The 18207-nt window shown below is 30.1% G+C and overlaps 2 protein-coding genes and 1 long non-coding RNA gene across 7 annotated transcripts in view; 1 reads left to right on the plus strand and 2 right to left on the minus strand.

The window, feature by feature from the left end:
- Positions 1–131: 131 nt before the first annotated feature.
- On the minus strand, positions 132–1151 carry AP-2sigma (adaptor protein complex 2, sigma subunit). Its single transcript, XM_074134073.1, has one exon. The coding sequence runs from the start codon at positions 799–801 to the stop codon at positions 373–375; it is 429 nt and encodes a 142-aa protein (XP_073990174.1). The 5' UTR covers positions 802–1151; the 3' UTR covers positions 132–372.
- A 430-nt stretch (positions 1152–1581) lies between these two features.
- On the plus strand, positions 1582–5234 carry LOC141457304 (uncharacterized). Its single transcript, XR_012460300.1, has 3 exons — positions 1582–3835; positions 3968–4237; positions 4866–5234. It is a non-coding gene; the product is annotated as an uncharacterized lncRNA (long non-coding RNA).
- Positions 5235–6162: 928 nt separating this feature from the next.
- Positions 6163–18207, minus strand: part of plx (PTB_TBC1D1_like and TBC domain-containing protein plx) — a 74292-nt gene continuing 62247 nt past the window's right edge. For 4 of the 5 annotated variants that reach the window (XM_074134050.1, XM_074134051.1, XM_074134053.1 and 1 more), the window contains 17 exons: positions 16995–17058; positions 16419–16574; positions 15537–15663; positions 15037–15349; positions 14775–14928; positions 14557–14651; positions 14177–14313; positions 13888–13998; positions 13612–13755; positions 13348–13512; positions 13108–13259; positions 12756–13008; positions 12063–12232; positions 11659–11805; positions 10426–10686; positions 9338–9757; positions 6163–7005 (listed from right to left, as the gene is read on the minus strand). In XM_074134050.1, coding sequence (XP_073990151.1) covers positions 6874–7005; positions 9338–9757; positions 10426–10686; positions 11659–11805; positions 12063–12232; positions 12756–13008; positions 13108–13259; positions 13348–13512; positions 13612–13755; positions 13888–13998; positions 14177–14313; positions 14557–14651; positions 14775–14928; positions 15037–15349; positions 15537–15663; positions 16419–16574; positions 16995–17058 — 3001 coding nt within the window. In that variant the 3' untranslated portion in view covers positions 6163–6873. The remainder of the gene's footprint in view (positions 7006–9337; positions 9758–10425; positions 10687–11658; positions 11806–12062; positions 12233–12755; positions 13009–13107; positions 13260–13347; positions 13513–13611; positions 13756–13887; positions 13999–14176; positions 14314–14556; positions 14652–14774; positions 14929–15036; positions 15350–15536; positions 15664–16418; positions 16575–16994; positions 17059–18207) is intronic. The other variant, XM_074134052.1, reaches the window with a different exon arrangement.

The following is an 18207-nucleotide window of genomic DNA, read 5'->3' on the forward strand; positions in this document are numbered from 1 at the left end:
CATATTTGTTATGATGGCAGATCCTATTAAAAGACCATAACTGATTTTGTTTAAGAATCAATCCATCCTATTGGATTACAAGAAAGTCTTAGTGGTTTCAAAGGTCATTTTAGGAGATGTGCTCACAGAAATAGCGATAGATAGACAAATTTTATTAAGATTATTATGTAAAGTAATAATTATAACAGAGCTTCATATTTAGATTAAATTAGAATACTGTATTTACTTTCTTAAATGAAATATATATATATATACAAGAGAGAGCATTTATAAGGTAATACATAGAATGAACAGAATAATACAACTTTTAAGTATTCGACATTTGTTATTTAATTTGGACTGATTATAAAATATGTTTATAAATGAGAAAATTCATTCTAAGGAATTTAACATGAGCAACTGCTTTAACACCTTAGTCTGACTGGTTTCACGAATTTCCCCTGCCAAAAACATTTCGTCAACTACAGTGTAAACTTTATAAAAGTTGAAAACAAGATCTAATTCACAAACATTATGAAAATATTCGTTTAGAACTTCAACAAAATTATGTATAGCTTCTAGATAACAGAGATTATTATCGTTTACATCAACACAAATGCAGAAGTATAATCCAGCATATCGTCGATAAACAATCTTAAAATTACGAAATTCAACAAAATTAGTGTGTTTTGCATCCCTTACGGTCACTACAGCATGAACTTCTTCAATTAATTTTTGCTTCTCATCATCATCAAAATTCATATACCACTTAGCAAGACGTGTTTTTCCGGCTCTGTTTTGGATTAAAATGAATCGTATCATATTTGTTGATTGAATAAATATCCTCTAAATTAATAAGGAAGATCGAAATGCTGAAAAGTGAAACAATCGTATATACACTTATGAAGCAATTTTACATCCTCTGCAATCACATCTAATCAGTACCGACACAAACAACAGGACAGATCTGCTGAAAAGATAGGTGTAGAGTAAATTTACAGTTTTAGGAAGGTTAAAATAGGTTATATTCCCTCATATTTTAAATATTGTAAAAATTTTGTGTTTAATGGATATAAATTAATTTATTTAGCACTTTTAACTTAAATATTGATTTTAGAAGAAACGATGGTTATGTTTTTATGATCAACCATTAGGGCCAAGGGATAAGTAGTAGTGATGGGCTATTTGAGCGGACTCGTTCCATTGGAACGAGTCCGATGGTGGAACGAGTTGATTCAAATCCCTATTTTTAAAAAAAGTGATTCCGCCCCGCCCCAAAAAATTTAGGCAAATAAAAATGAAAATGAGGCAGCAGAAGGTTTGGAACGATTAAACATAAGAACAAATTTTTTTTTTTTTTTTTTTTTTTTTTTTTTTTTTTTTTTTTTTTTTTCCGGCGCATCGACATCTTGGTCATTAGCGCCCATAAGAACAAATGTCACGCAATTTATTATATTATTATATCATTAAATGTTAGCTTTCCCAGTTAATAACAAAACTATATTTCTTTAACACACATTGAGTACTATCCCTAATTTCCAATTGCTCTGATAAATATAAAATTAACAACGTAATACAAATATTAACACAAAAATAGGCTAGTCAAATATAAATTAAAGCAATGCAGTTTTGTCATTATCTAGCTTGACCACTAGAAGACTGGAGTTAACTTACTTCAAGAGTATTCAAGGTAGAGAAACGGAAATGGGTAGGAAATTATTCCATAAAAATTCTAACCCTTCAAAATTATAATTACTCATAATATTTATTAACTAAGAATTGAATATCAAGCTTTTAAAATATTATCTTATTGTTTTACAAAAAGAAAAAGCTGTGTGCTTAATCTTAAACTTAGCGCTGGACACTCTTACTCTCATCTTCATTGGCGTAAGCTTGAACGTGTACATGTCAGCTAGACGGTCAAAGTAAAACTGGGCCAAAATTTAGTATTACCTAACTGGTTTACTTAGTGTAGTATCCCTCCCACTCTATCACCTATTTCACAAACATTCATCGATTGAAAATATTTTTTAGTTAAATATTCGTTTCATTGGAATACAAAAAACATTATAACGCTTTCTTAAGATGATTTGAATTTTTAAAATTTGTTTTTGTCCATTACTCTTATAAAATACGAAGAATTTCAAATAAAATATAATATACAAACACAGAATGATCTAGTGTGCAGGTGGAGTCAGTCGTAGTTTCCATGACAACGGAACCGTTAAACGACTCCGGCCCAGCTCTAGCATTTTCATTGGTTAAATCCACTGGAGTTGGTGGAGTCGAATCCGGAGTGATTTAAATCCTTTTGAAACCGGACTCGTTCCATTTTTTCGTTCACTGAATCTAGCCAATAGAAATTGCTGGAGCTGGAACCGGAGTTGTTTAACGGTTCCATTGCTATGGTAACGAGGACTGACTCCACCTGCATACTAGATCATTGTGTTTGTATATTATATTTTATTTGAAATTCTTCGTATTATATAAGAGTAATGGACAAAAACAAATTTTAAAAATTAAAATCATCTTAAGAAAGCGTTATAATGTTTTTTGTATTCAAATAAAACGAATATTTAACTAAAAATTATTTCCAATCGATGAATGTTTGTGAAATTGGTGATAGAGTGGGAGGGATACTGCAGTAAGTAAACCAATTAGGTAATACTAAATTTTGGCTCAGTGTTACTTTGACTGTCTCACGGTTATGTACACGGTTAAACTTACCCAATGAAGATAAGAATAAGAGTGTCCAGCGCTATGTTAAAGATTAAGCACACAGCTTTTTCTTTTCGTAAGATAATAAGATAATATTTTTAAAGCTTGATATACAAGTCCTAGTAAATAAATATTTCTTTATTTATGAGTAATTATCATTTTGCTTGAAGGGTTAGAATTTTTTTTATGGGAATAATTTCCTACCCATTTCCGTTTCTCTACCTTGGATCCTCTTGAAGCACGTTAACTCCAGTCTTCCAGTGGTCAAGCTAGATAATGACTAAACAGCATTGCTTTAATTTTTATAATTGACTAGTCTATTTTTATGTTAATTTTTGTGTTACGTTGTTAATTTTATATTTATCAGTGCAATTGGAAATTAGGGATAGTACTCAATGTGTGTTAAAGAAATATAGTTTTGTTATTAACTGGGAAAGCTAACATTTAATGATATTTTTTAATAAATTGCGTGACATTTTTACTAATGCATAGGGTAAGTACAGAGACCGGAATCGGTGAACGAGTTGTTGGAATCGATTCCAACCCTGGAACTGATTCAAATCCAACGAGTCCAAAGACGGACTCGTTCTGCCCATCACTAATAAGTAGGAGTAAGACTGAATATACATTATAATAATAAAGCTTAGTGATAGTGTTGCGTAGAGTGGGACGAGACCCACTGTCACTAGACGTCTGGCGCGCATCCTTATCAGCAAGAAAGAGTACAAATAGTGTTTTTGTTTTACGGTTTTTGAATTTAATAAAATAAAGAACTCTAAAAGTGCGAATACTGGCAAATGGTTTCATAACGTTGCTTTAAGGACCTGATATTAGTGAAGAATTGAAATAATGTTAATAGATTGGAGGTTGAGTTTTGGAAACAAAATTATCAGTTTATTCATGTTTAGGCTGAACTTATTCGAGACATTTTTTACTTGAACATGCAATGTTAAATCAAATTCCTGGATAAAGTGAAATGTTGAACTTTTGTTTGGAGATTCACCTCATTCATTTGATTGTATTTTTTATTTTATATCTAGCCTAAAATGTTAAAATGGATAGCACTAGGTGATTAAGAATTCTCTGTCCTCAAGGTGTAGCGATCATTCTTTACTTGATCAGACAGGACAAGCACGAGGTAAACTCACAATTTAATCATCGTTTTGACTTTTATTCTGTTTTTGTTTCATTTCTAGATATTTCCTATGTCCTAATTATATGAATTGTTAAAATGTTAAAAAACACTCAGTTCAAACAATTTTTTTTCTAGGAATCTAGAAATATTTAAAAAGTGAAGTTCTGCAAAATATTGAGAAAAAATGACCTAACACTTCGTGTCATTAAAAAATCATTAAAACATCCTGTTTGTAAGATAAGAAGAGAATGAAAGATGGCCTCAACGAACAAAAATATTAGATGAAGCAATTAAGATATTTAAAGGAATGTAGTCATATTCGTTGCATGCCCAGATCTGAGTGATAATTTCATATTTTAAGATCCTGAATGATTATTCACTGAACAAACCTTTACTTCATCTCAAGTAATTTCGTAATGCATTTACCTAAGTTGTTTTCAGGGTTTTTTTTACTTAGGTATAAAGAAGCTTTGTTTTGGTTAAAACGTATTTTACATAGTACAATGCATGTATTTGCATAATAATGTAATTTTACATAGATTAATGCATAAGGGCGAGTATTGGACTAGTGGTTATGAAGCGTTGCTTTGAAAGTGGCAGATCCTCAGTTCGAATCTCGCGAATACTTACATTTTATTCGTTAGAAAAATTGATAAAAGTATGTTCTTCCGCAACCGTCCCGTTCACTTGGTCGTTAAAAAAATAGGCGATTACTTTACTTAGTGCCTTCTTAGTTCAAATCGTAAACAATCACCTAATAAGAATACTCTCCAGAACTCTTTTCATTAACCAGGAAAGTACTAATTCAAGTTCAGATAATTTATTGTCAAGTTTTACAATGCTACGAGTTCATTCTAAAAGACTGACCCGTTTAAAAGATTTCAACTTTAATCTTAATTTTCAATTTTTTCTTCTCATTCCTGTAAGATAAAAGTGTTTCTTTAAAAACTATTGTTTTATTTGTAGTATCATTGAATAGAATGCTTTTTAATTCAGAATTAACTCTATGAACTCATTAAATAATGATTTTCAGGTTGAAAACAGCCCATACTGGGAATATCACCTGAAAAACTGTTCATCAAATGAAGTCGAAATGAAAAAGACGTTCAGAAAGCATCGATCAAATGAAAATACGCAAACAACTTTTGTTATAAATCAATTTTTAAAATTAGTTTCTGGTTTCTAATTTAGTTATAATTTGTAATATGCATGTTTATGTCACAATCGTATTTATTATATGAATTTTTAATTTTGTAAAAAAAAATCTATTTACATACCTATTTTTTTATATAGGTAGTATTTTATATTCTATAATATGAAAAAAAATATATAAATTAATAAAATGTAAAAAAGAGTGCTAAAAAACTAACAAAAAAATGAGGACATAATAAAAAACAAAACAGCTAATTAAAATAATATTGATAATTTTATTTCAATTGGGGGCTTGGCCCCCAGACCCCTATTTTCTACCCCACACCACCATGGTCTATATTTTTTTTTCGCCCCCACAGTCTTTCCATGTCTATAACCCTATGCATTCCGCAAACCATTTGTAACGCAAAAATTGTGTTGATCTGTCTTACATGATTTTCATCTTCACCAATAAAAAATCAGGCAGCTGGGTAAGGGAAATGCTAGAAGTATATAGTAATTGCGGGCCGACTACAAATAGTATATAGGAGGCATTACAGTTACAAAATGAAAAGATTTATTGTTGAATAATAATATCGGTATTATGCCTGCAGGAGATCTCTGTCCACCTGACAATTTTATCCAATTCAACGATTACCTTAAGAACTTTAAGAAAATCATCACCTACTGAAACTTCTAAGCAATAAACAATTAATTACGAGGAGATTGTAACATGAGCAGATATTTTAAGAGGAAGCGATTCTTGTGAATCAATTCATTATGAAAAGAAAACTAGACAAAATTATATCGATTATTAGCTTAAAAGAAATCAAGAAAAATACTATAACGAAAAACCAATTCTGTCTATTTTTACATTACTGATCAAAAATTATTTGTTACCTCAAATATTAAGGATACTGTTCGCCATCATTTTTTTATAATTACTTGAAACCATCAATTATTTCCTTTGGATTAGAACAATAGAAGCAGACGTGATGTGCTGGATGGTTTCTTGAATTACCAGGTGCCTTCAGCACTTGTATCTAATTCAATTGTTATTCATAAACCTTAAGAGTTTATCGTGCTTAAGTTTCGAAATTGTTGAAATCGGGCAAAATATTTTCTTTTCAATGTAGATTTTTAATTCACTTTAAGCTCATTTAGACAAACTGGGCTGTTTTGAGAAAATAATACACAGATTTGTTCTCTGCACGATTTATTTTCACTTACTGGTGAAAACAATGCAACATTCTGAATGTATCTATTATAAATATAAAATAATCATCTTGAAATAATTTGACGGTAACAAAGTTATATCAACTCAAGTAACATACAATAATCTTCTTACATCTAACGACAAATATTTGGAAGTATCAAATAATTATAACCTATTACAAATGAAATCAAAGGTAAAAAAAAAAAAAAGTTTAAATTATTTAAGACTAGTTACAACTGACAAGCAATAATTTTTTACAGCCACTATTTCAGGAATAATATAGTAGATATATTGCAATGAAAAAGAAATACTTTTAGGTGTTTGTCAATTATTCTTTTCATTGTAGCACTTAAAAAATTATAATAATAAAATAGTTTGGATCTAGGGATAATAAAGAATCATTTGTCACAAAAGAAAAAAGAAATACATAAAATATACATTCTGATTCAAATAAATTCACAAAATACTAAAAATTTGAACTTTATCATCCTCAATTAAATCAATAAATAATACTTATTATGTCAATTTATGACATATGCAGCATTGGTTAATTTAAAAAAAAAAAATCAATTACAGAAAAACTTATCACATTTTATGAATATTAAGCTTTCTCTTCCAAAATATCTAGTTTTACTATAATAATGTAATGTAACGAGAAGAAAAATATTCTTTATTATAAAAACAAAAACACAATTTACGTCAATAAACTGTTTGTATTAGTAAGAGCTTGTGATTTGATAAGAAGTTGAGTTTCACGGCCGTAAGATTTCTCAAAATTTTCTTCAGTTTTGAACACATCGTTACAAGATTCAAACAATCGAGTCACCTAGAAATAATCAAATATTTCATAAATGAAATCTAGGGGTAAATTCGAGATGAAGAATTAGTTAACGCTTTCTAAAATTAGAATATTAGAGTAGAATAATTTTTAATTTTGCACGTAAATTCTTTATAATTATATAAGGCACACCGAAGATAAGACTGCACTATAGCATTGACAAAGTTTTTTAAGGATTCTGTAACCTGTAATTTTGGGAAAATTTAACTTCCGGATAGCTCAATTAAAATATTGATGCAACATTATACACATAGGTTATCGTAATTGACGCTTCATGAATTATGATACTCATTCAGCAAACTTTTTACTTCTCTTCCATTATAGTAAGAAAAAGTGTTGTAATTGTACAGATTTTAATTTTAAGTTTTACAGGATATCTCCCAAAAATGGCTCTTAAGATTTTCTTTAAATTTAGTGAGCTAACTGCACTAATTTAGATATAACATAAGTAGATCTAAAACATTTTTCCAGGAAAATTTGCTGATTAAGGCACTTTTGGAAGAACGGGACAGTTAGGCTTCCCTCATTGTGCCATTACTGTTCATCGTCCTGACTTGCCTAATTTCCAAATTTGATGGGAATCGACAGATCGGAAATATCAATTTACCGTACTTGTAAGATTTTTTTCGAATCGCTCTTATGATTTTATTTAAACTTTATAACAAACATAAATCTACAACTTGTGCGTTGTGTCTGCGCAAGCTACAAATCAGCTCTCTATAAATGTGCTTATTTTCCTGGTAAAAGTTGGTGTATATTTAAGAAAATATGAAAACTTAGTATATAAACGATGTCTTTTCAAGTTTACCTTATTATCTGCGAGATTGATTGTGCCGATATCAATAATTGAAGGGAAAATACCTATGTATTTAAGTTAAACAGTTGGTGCAAGTAGTGGACTTTGAACAGTTCGGTAGTTTTAATTCTAATTACCTATATTTTCTCTTTCTACTTTTTTCATCAACTGAAGTGTTATATTTTACTTACGATTAATTTTATACTTCTGAGTTATCCAAGTTTATTATTACTGATGTTTAAATAATATATACAATTAAGTAATCAATTTGGGGGATGGCCAAATGTGGAAAATATCCAAATATCATATATCAAAATCCTGGTATAAAAGTGACCCTCAGTTTACCAAAAGTAAAAAAATTCATCTTACTTGAACTTCTCACAAAAAGGATTGGATTGACTTATTAAAGCTTAATAAGTCGTAAACCTGCCCAAGTTGGGTTTCTGAAATGGTTTATCTTGTTGCTGTAGTTCACCAGTTAGCCCGTTATGTCGTACATTATTTTTATTTTTTGCTCTTTACGTTATGTAAATTTTCCTGCAGTTGTTGATTTTTTGGTTGGTTTTTGATAAAGATTAACGATTTGTATCATAGCATAATTTATTCAATATATTGGTAAATTGAGGCAATAGAAGCCAACAGTAGCTGTGGTTACCAATATGTTAGTTTTTGTCCAGCCCTCATAAAAATTAATGGTTAATGTGCAAACATTAACCACAGACACAATAAATAAATAAATAACAGAACATTTCATAAATAAGGACTCATATCTTGCTGAAATTAAACAGAATGTGATCAGTAATTTCTTTCTGTTAGCACTAACTGAATGAGTTTCATTCAAGGTCAAAGTTCTTCGCAGCAATAGTAAAAAAAAAAAAAAAAAAAATTGCCCAAATTCGTAGCAGTCTTATCCTTTATATGTGCAGCATAAATTAGTAATATATTCTAATTTTTTGAGGCTAGAAATTAGATCACATTTGTCAAAGAAATTAAGTAGATATAAGCAGTAACAACATTAAGAGAGAAGAGAAATTATTGCCAATTTCAGTCCATTTTTTTCATTTATCCTTGCCAAGATTTCGTCATTTTTCGGAATTCATTCATCAGAAAATATTACATATTATGTAAATGATGACATTCTATTAACTTTATTTTTACCTTATTCTGATTACTTAATCAAAATTTAGAAGGTAAAAGTTAATTAAAAAAAAGGACTTAAATTTGCAATATTTTTTTTCCCCTCTTGGATGAATCAATCAGTCACCAAAAAAAGATGAATAATACTCTACAAGGATATTGAGCTTCTATTTTTTTAAGCCACAACGAAATAGTCTTTAAAAGATAATAAATTGGAGTAACCGAATTTAATTTCATTTTACTAAGTTAGCAAGAGAGATGTAAAGAAAACCCATCCCGAAGTAGTTTGAATGACCAAACCGAGCTTGTTGAAAAATGCTGAATAGTGAGTGCGCTTTTAAAAGCAAGTGACAATTTAAAAAAAAAAAAGTATCAACAATTTTGTACCTTATTTCTGGTCATTTTTAATTTCTCAGAGACTGAATCAGTTGTCGCTTCTACAATTTTCAAATGAATATTTGCCGGATCGGATTTATGTGAAGGAACTGCTGTGTTACGCTGGTGTAGTAAATTCCCATTGAATGTGGACAATCTTTTAAGGTGAGTCGTACCTTCAAAAGATGTAACTACGGCATCGTTATCTAATGGATGTGTGGTTGGTAGTTCCACAGAACTTTGGGTTGAACGTAATCGATTGATATTTGCGGCTACTGATACTGCTTCTGCTTTCTGTTTATGAGTTATTTCCCGGGCTTCCTTTCTTTTTGCCATTGCAACTCTTTCGCTGTCAGTCAAGATGCGTCCAAATCCGCTACCAACTTTGTTTTCGTTTCCAGGTTTACTTGTATCATTGTTCTGTTTGTTAACCTGTATAAAAAAAGAAGAAGTTATTTTTGACGAAAATCAATGATCACAAGCAGTAGCGGAATTAAAAAATGGATTACTTTTCTCTTAAACAAAAAAACTTAGAAACCGAATCTTCGACCAAACTAATTGAAATTGAAGATTCTGAGTGTAAATGTCATTTTATTTTCTCCAGCTTCTGAAAGAGAACGATTGCAATACTTCGCAAAAGCTTGTATTAACTTTTTCTAAATCCACTTTCATTTTCAAAACCAGACATTGAGTAGCAATAATTTAAAGGCTATTCTACAGACATAACTTTATCAAAACTAGGTGAAAAAGGGTCTTCTATTTACCATCGACAGGTTCCTCTTTGCCACTTAAACAATCCTCGTCAGTATGGCCAATTACAGAACAAAATCGTCGACTTTATGAAAAAAGTTGTCCTTACTTTTAACCAGTCACTGGATCATTAACCGTGTCTGGTCTAATTTAATCAGAGGAATATAGAAAAAGTCTCAATCGAGATAGTCTTTTCTTACACATCAATTCCCCACTTTTACCTAATTATCTATTCTTAACACGATTAGTTCTTAAAACAACGAAATAAATTTAACAGTTTGATGATGTAAATGAGCACAGAGTCATCTCAATTTTAAAACTTAGAATCTGAATGAAATTTAAATACTAACTTTAGAAGAATTCAATTCTGATGGAACAATTGGACATCTCAATAATTTACGTTGCTTTTCTGCCACATTAATTTGAGTGACAATCCTCAATATGTCATTTGGAATATTCAGATCTTTATGATTGTAACCCAAGTCTGATATAAACTGTCCTAAACTTGTAACTGTAGTTTCTAAATTTTTGACTTGTGCTTCTAGCTTATTAAGTTGAGACATATGTTGTGCCCGGGATGATTCCAATCTGTTTACATTGCTTGTAGCTATCTGTGAATTTATATATACATATAAACAAAAGATTTTAGGCAAAATATAAAGAATATAAATTAAATTATACATAAAGTTGAATATAATATTAATACTATTATAAACGTCAAATACCTGGTGAAAAAAAAACCAGCATGACTTTCTCTTACCATAATTTACATAATAACAAACATTTCTTGCAACGTTTTGTACAAAAAAATGTTTAATAACCCAGAATCTCTCAAAGTAAATGTAGAATGAAAGAATTTTATTGGTATTTGTATTTATTATCGTGAATGCATTTCTCCAAGTGAACGATTGTATGAGTAACTGTCCTGGAATGTAGCTACTGCAGAGGTTGCAGGAATAAGTATAAGAATACTATACTATTTAAGGGCCTTTAAAAAGTGGAGGAATATTTATAAAAGTACTTCCCTTCAAAGCAAATAACCTTTAGCCCAGACAAACTTAAAATGAACGAATTGAAACTATGATTCAAGAGGGGATGTGTGGAACCCACTGAACGATACCTGGAGCTCCGCTCAACCTTGCAGGTCAAGGTTCATCGTTGGATGCCCATAGGTTGCTGGAACATCTACAATCCCAAGTGGTAACAAGTTAAAGAAGGAAGGGAAAATAGGAGCGCGAATGACCATGCCGAATAAACGAATAAATAAAAACAACCACAGGAATTTAATCATTGGAATGACGCTTCCGCAGAACCGATTTTTTTAATCAAATTGTAATTTTATTATCTATATAATTCCTAATACACAGGTCATGAGGCCGCTCAGTAAGTTAAATAGATTAATCAATTCATAATTACCACATTTGCTCAAGCAGGTGATCTAAAAACAATTTATTTCCGGTAAAAACTTAAAATCGATAATCTTCATAATCGATAATACCTTCTGTTACTAGTACGGTAAATGAAAGTAAAAAGTATTTATAAATTTAGTGGCAACAAATCATTGGTGGAGAAAATACTGTTACCTGTAACTGTTGGGTTAGTGCTAAATTTGTGACTTCTAGTTCTTTAATTCTTTTGGTTTCTGGCCGAGGTGAACTCATTTCTTCTTGCAGGACGTGGTACTCTACGCCGTACTCGTTCAGTTCTTTAGTTATATTAATTGATAGCACCTGTTATAAATCATTTTTTATTTATTATGAATTTTATTTCATTGCTAATTCCTTTAAATCTATTCCTAAGCAAAAAGTTTGCTCTAAAAAGCTAAATGTGATGAAAAATTACTCGTCTGTCTTATTTACAAAAGAGATTTTTGTTTTCTGACTTTTTATAATTATTTTTCTCCATTTAGAGTTTGAATGGTGATTGTCTTCAGTAGCGAAGCCTATACAATTAATGGACAAAAACCACGAAAGAGAAATAACTTTACCTCTCTGAGAAGTTTGTCCATGGAGTCATTGTCAATAGTTGGAAGCATTTTCTTCATATAATCCATCACCATTTCAAAGGAATCGCAGGCTAATAAAGCCTTTTTATGTAAGCCGAGTAAAGATAAAGCAATTTTAAATAGAACATCAGGTGAATCGGCCAACATTAAATCTGAAAAAGAAACGTATATTTTACTTTAATGATAGAAAAATAACATATGAATTATATGAAGTTGTTCAGGAAGTATGTCTGCCTGTTCAACGACAAAGTAATATTTCCCCAATAATTTACACTACCTCGTGAGACATATCAGTAGATATTTCTTTTTAAGATCAATAAAAGGAGCACATTTTTTAAATAATTCCTCAACACAAAGACAAACATGTTTAATGTAAAACATATTACAATTGTTTACAAGTGTTAGCACGGAAGATGGCCTAGTTTTTTGTTCGAAAGTTTAGCATTAATGCAAATAAATGCATTAATCAAATTGTTTGAAAAAAAAATTATGACTAAAATAGGCAATAATCTTTTTCCCCTTGGATTAATGAATCAGTCACAAAAAAAAATTAACTCCACAATTTTTAAACAATTTATTAAATTTGATAAATAAAAGAGAATGTAAAAGGTTTTCTTAGCAAAATTTCTGGAATGTAAGCGAAGTAATAAATATGTTGTTTTACACGAAACTTACCAAAAATACGTGCTACAAAGCCAAGTGGAAATTGTGATGAAAACATGGTAAGTAACCAAGGAGCAGCATATAACGTTGGAGCAACTTCTAATGAATCGAAATGGGCGTAAAGTTCTGGATGACGATCATGCAACAGTCTAGAAAGTTGGTATAATGAGACCTGTAGAGCGGACATATCTGGTAGATATCTACTTCGCAGACCTCGTCGAAACATTAAATGTTTTAAAAGATAAAAAGCTTCTTCTTCACTCATCTGAACAAAAAAAAATTAAATAAAGTATTTTGCTAAATAATAAGAAGTTTTGATGGACCAAGTTAGTTTCATGTTGATTTATTTTTAAAAAATACTTACATGTAATAAAAGTACTGCAGATATAAAACTAAGTCCTTGACAATATCCCACTTCTGGATCGAGAAGAGAGTATGCTTTTAAAATATTGAATAATGCTAATTGACCAGGGCCCAGGGGAGAGCTGAAGTAGGAATGGCTTGGGAATGTTCTACCTGCGCATAATATTAATGTTTTATTATTAGATTCTAACCATCTTGAAATGTATGATTTTTCTGTGCGAATTTAGAGAATTTAGCTTACCTAAATCAATTAAAATAGCATGCTGATAAGAAGTTAATTGTTTTAAAAGATGTTCATAAGGTACGTCATAATTAGGATAGTTACTAGAATTAAAAGGTGACATTTTTGAAGTATATTGATTCGCTAAGTGCAACCAAACCTCGCCCCGTTTTATTTTAGGAACACCTAAAGAAGAAATGAAATTTAATGATTATTTAAATTTTATTATTAAGCATACAAAATTTATCCTTATAAAAAAGCAGGGCGTTGTAACAGTACTATTACCTTGTTTTAAGGCATTTATAATGTAGTTTTTATCCCAAACTTTTTCTTCTTTTACAATCATATCCCATATTTCACTACATTCCACAGTTCCTATTTCCTCGTATTCTAATTTAATTCTTTTTACGTTTGCTTCTTCTTGCCTTGCTGGAAAGTGTAAGTAACCTTTGTTCAACTATTAATACAAGTTTTATACAATAAGATGATTCATTTTCAATAGTTCTTTCTAGTTTTTAAGCTTGATTAAAATTAGTAATAATGTTTCTGTTTTTAACGTACCTGTCAAACGGGCATTCTCTTTTTCCATCCGTATCAGTAATACTTGTTGGTTTATAGCTTTCTTCCAAAGTTGCCTATAAGTTTCTTTGTCTTTCTTTTTAACTTCAGTTTCTGCAAACAAAACACTAACAATCGAATATTCTTCTAATACAAAATTAATAACATAAATTTATTTAAATCTAAATGGCGAAGTGACTTTTCGATTAATCTGAATTTAAATTTATAGTTATTAAGAAACTATTCAGTTTACCTTTCAGTATTTTCAGTAAGCTAATCAATAATTAATTACCTTTTAAACTTTTACTTGGAGTAACAACTGTATTAAAGATGGCTTGCCTCCAAGATCTTGGTTGCATTTTCAAATCGCTATCCCCATTTCTTTCATTGAAGCTAGGCGATTTAGGACTACTTCCTAATTTCATAAATCTATACAGATATATTACAAATTAACAATTGTGGCATATTACAAAGCACCTGTAGGATTGAGTTATACTGCTATTCAAACATTTAACTTTTAAAATGCATAATTTTATTTGTGTTCAAAAAAAAAAGTGTCATCTAGAGATTCATAGATGCAAACCTAACGTGAATAAATAACGACATAATCGTCAGAAAGTTTTCATTCATTTTTTTTAAAACTAAGAAAATCTTCGTGAATTTACTACTTACATATTCATCATGGAACCTGGTGTACCCGGTTCTTCAGGTATGGAACCTTCTGGAGTATCATTGGGTGAATTAGTTTTATTTTCTTGAATTATATCCTTAAAATAAAATTTGAAGTCGTATGAATATTTTATATTCTATTCTAGCTTGGCCACATTTTGTATGGTTCTAATTCAATATATATAAAAAAAAAAGTATTATAATATCAAGCTATATTATACCCTTAGTGTAGTATTTGCTGGGAGACTAAGAGAAGGTCCCATGTCATCTCTACTACCTTTTCTTTTCAACAATTGATCAAAGGAGCTAGTTAAAGATCTTTTTGCTTTCATAAAGATTGTACCGCTGCCTAAATAGTTGGTTAAAAATTCATGCCTGCAATACCAACATTTCTAATCGTAGACAATATATAATACTGTATATATATTTTACATTTCTCTACATTTTGTTTTTGTTAATTTAAATAATAAAAAATAAACCAACCGGTTTTCTGGAGTATCATGTACATGCCTCGCTTGTTTACTCTCACAATGAGCTCTTAATAACATCATCACTAACTCTGTATGTTCTTTAGGAGAGGCTTGAGGATTTGGTAATTCAGCACCAGCTAATTTTGTTTCAACAACGGCTAGTTCATCTTGTGGAAGTGAATCCAAACGGCGGGTTAACATTTCTTGAGCGGCTTTATCTCCTAATCCTTCTAAATCTGAACACAGTCTATGATACCAAACCATTGGACAATGTTCACAAGATACCACAGTTAATTTCTTATCAGAGACAGTAGCTTGACTTATTGCTGAAAAAATAATTTATAACTTTGCAGTCTTTGAATTGATTAGAATGCTTGCCCAATAGTATTACATCAATTTATTTATAATAATAATATTCAATTCAATTCATACATCTAAATTTATATATAATAATATTTTATGTCAATCTTAGATATAAACAGAAAATTTATAATGTTCGGTTGATATTATTACCTGCAACTAACTCTTCTGCTACAGAAGGAGATTCGCATTTAAATACAAATCCAACGTAAGTTATTGGTCCAGAACTTTGGTTGCCTTTCTTACTTATAAATACAAAATGAGAGGAATGTTTTGTACCCTGTAAGATGAAAAGTATATGTATAAGTTAAAAAGTATACGTGGTGTGTTCAAAAAATAACGGGAATTTTCGTTTTATGGAAGAAGAATTTTATTTACTCGTCCACAACAATGTTATCCCCTTCAAAATAGTCCCCATTAGACTATATATACTTATGCCAACGCTTTTTCCAATCCCCGAAACACCTCTAGAACTCGTTCTTTGGAATAGGTTTTAGCTGTATCATCGATGCGTTTTTAATCTCATCTATGCTTGCAAATCTACAGTCCTTTAATCTTGGGAATAGAAAAAACTCATAGGAAACCATATCTGGCAAATACGGGAACTGGGGCATCATTACTGTGTTTGGTTTTAACCAATCAATTACAAATAAGCAATGAATTGTGAGCAGGTGCATTATCGATGAGCAAAAGCCATGAATTGTTTCGCCACAAATACGGGCGTTTTTTGTTTTTTTTTTATTGCTTCACGTTGAATTTGTAGTTGGTACTCCATATTGGCTGTTTGATTTTGTGGCAAGAACTCATGGAGCACTACGCCATAAAAACGAAGAACACAGTGAGCATAACCTTCATATTCAACCAAAATGGCTAAACAGAATGGCCACTTTTCAAACAAGTTTACCAACATAACAAAACAATCACGGAAATCTGACTAATACAACGCGTGAAATTACAAAATTCCCATAATTTTTTTGAACAAACTCTTACATTTTATTTCATATATTAGGAAAAAAACTTTGTTTTGTTAATTACCTGCATTGAGCAGGTGATATCTTTAAGGTACTTATGTAGCAATATCTGTTTTCTATCTGGACTAATTAATCTTAGATCAGTTCTTCCAACATGAAACACCATAGTTCTGTTTTGTTCCGGCTGGATGCTACCATTAGCGCTGCCATTATCTTTACCCTGATTCAAATAAATAAATATTAGTCACATAGTTCTACATTCAATTTAAAAAATATATAGAAGAAATGTACACAAAAGTCCTATTTAGAGATCATGCCAAATATTATTAAAATAATGAATAAAATAATAGGACGGTGCCCCACTATGCAGAAGCATTCATTCCAGACTTATAATAAATAACTATTCACAAAACTTTAAACTACAGCATTTATTTATTTGGCATATCAACAACGATAATCACATTATTATTAATACAAAAAACAAAATATGGGACCTCTATTTCTAAAAAAATATATTTATTCTAAAAAGTGTTCGCTGAAGGAATCAAGAATAATAATGCTAGTATTGCAAAATGACCGCCACTTAAAATTAAAAATGAAATAAAACAGTAACCATAACAAATGGAAGCGAAAAACTTACAAATATTTCTTGTTTTCCAATAAGAGTACTGCCTAAAGATCCTGATCTCCTCCTTAATTCCAGTCTAACAAAAAATAGAAATAAATACAAAACTACCAACCTTAGTTATAAATAGAATTAAATAAAAAGATTTTCATTATTCTGTAGAGAAATTTTAAAGTTGTGTATCTAAAAAATTATTTGCAGAATTTTGGGTTCAGCAATAGATTTATTTTTACGGATCTGGTTCTACCTGTGACATGGCTCTAAGAAACCTCTGGACTGTAGTAGAGATTGTATAGTGCAAAATTTTAGTAAAAGATATTGAAACAAATATTTTAATTATACAATGACCAGGTAAATTAGTGGTGACTTATCAATTAGCTTCCAAAGCATATTACGTCATTAATAATTCCAGAACCAGATGAAGTTATTGGCTTTAAAATAATGAAATTTAGTTTTAAATGAATAAACTAGAACAGCGTTTCCCAACCTTTTTTGGCTCGCGTACCACTTGGTAGTACATCATGCTAAATTGCACTACTTCGTAAAAATGATTGTATTTCCGAAATAGAAATTGAAAGTGAATTTGTTTTTCCGAGTGTTATTTCACTATTACTATCTTTATTTGTATAGAGATACAATGTATCTGTTACAAAGGAGTTCAAGTTCATGTTCACTTTATAAACTTTGTAAAGTATAAGATCTTAGTTTTAAAACTTTTTTTAAATTAAATTTAATGTTGCTTGGCATTACAATCAGTCTCTTTAAGCAGATTTTTACATCATTTAAGTTCTGTCACATGATAATTCTATTAAATTTTCTTTATCTTTTATTGATAATGATGTAGCTTTTCCTAAATTTTCTTTATAGAAGGGATTTGAAATACAATTATCATTCGTGTTTTCGGGTTTTGGAAAATACTCCCAGAAAGACAATTTTAATCCTGTTAAATATGCTATTATATTTTCTCGTATATCTTGTGACAGATTAACCTTATTACTGTACATATTAACGACTTTGATGTATAATATTATTAATGAAAATAATTTGTATGTATTCGGTATAGGGAAAAATCGTTTCTATGATATTTTTATGATTTAATTTTTTTTTATTTTTTATGTCCGCCATTATTATTTTTTGCGTACCACCAACGAGCAACTCGCGTACCACAGGTTGGGAAACGCTGAACTAGAACATAAGTCTGGCAATATGACATTTCAAAATTTTTCGT

The sequence above is a fragment of the Rhodnius prolixus genome, unplaced genomic scaffold, assembly GCF_049639745.1.
Source record: "Rhodnius prolixus isolate KJV_2025 unplaced genomic scaffold, Rpr scaffold_10, whole genome shotgun sequence".
NCBI lineage: Eukaryota > Metazoa > Arthropoda > Insecta > Hemiptera > Reduviidae > Rhodnius > Rhodnius prolixus.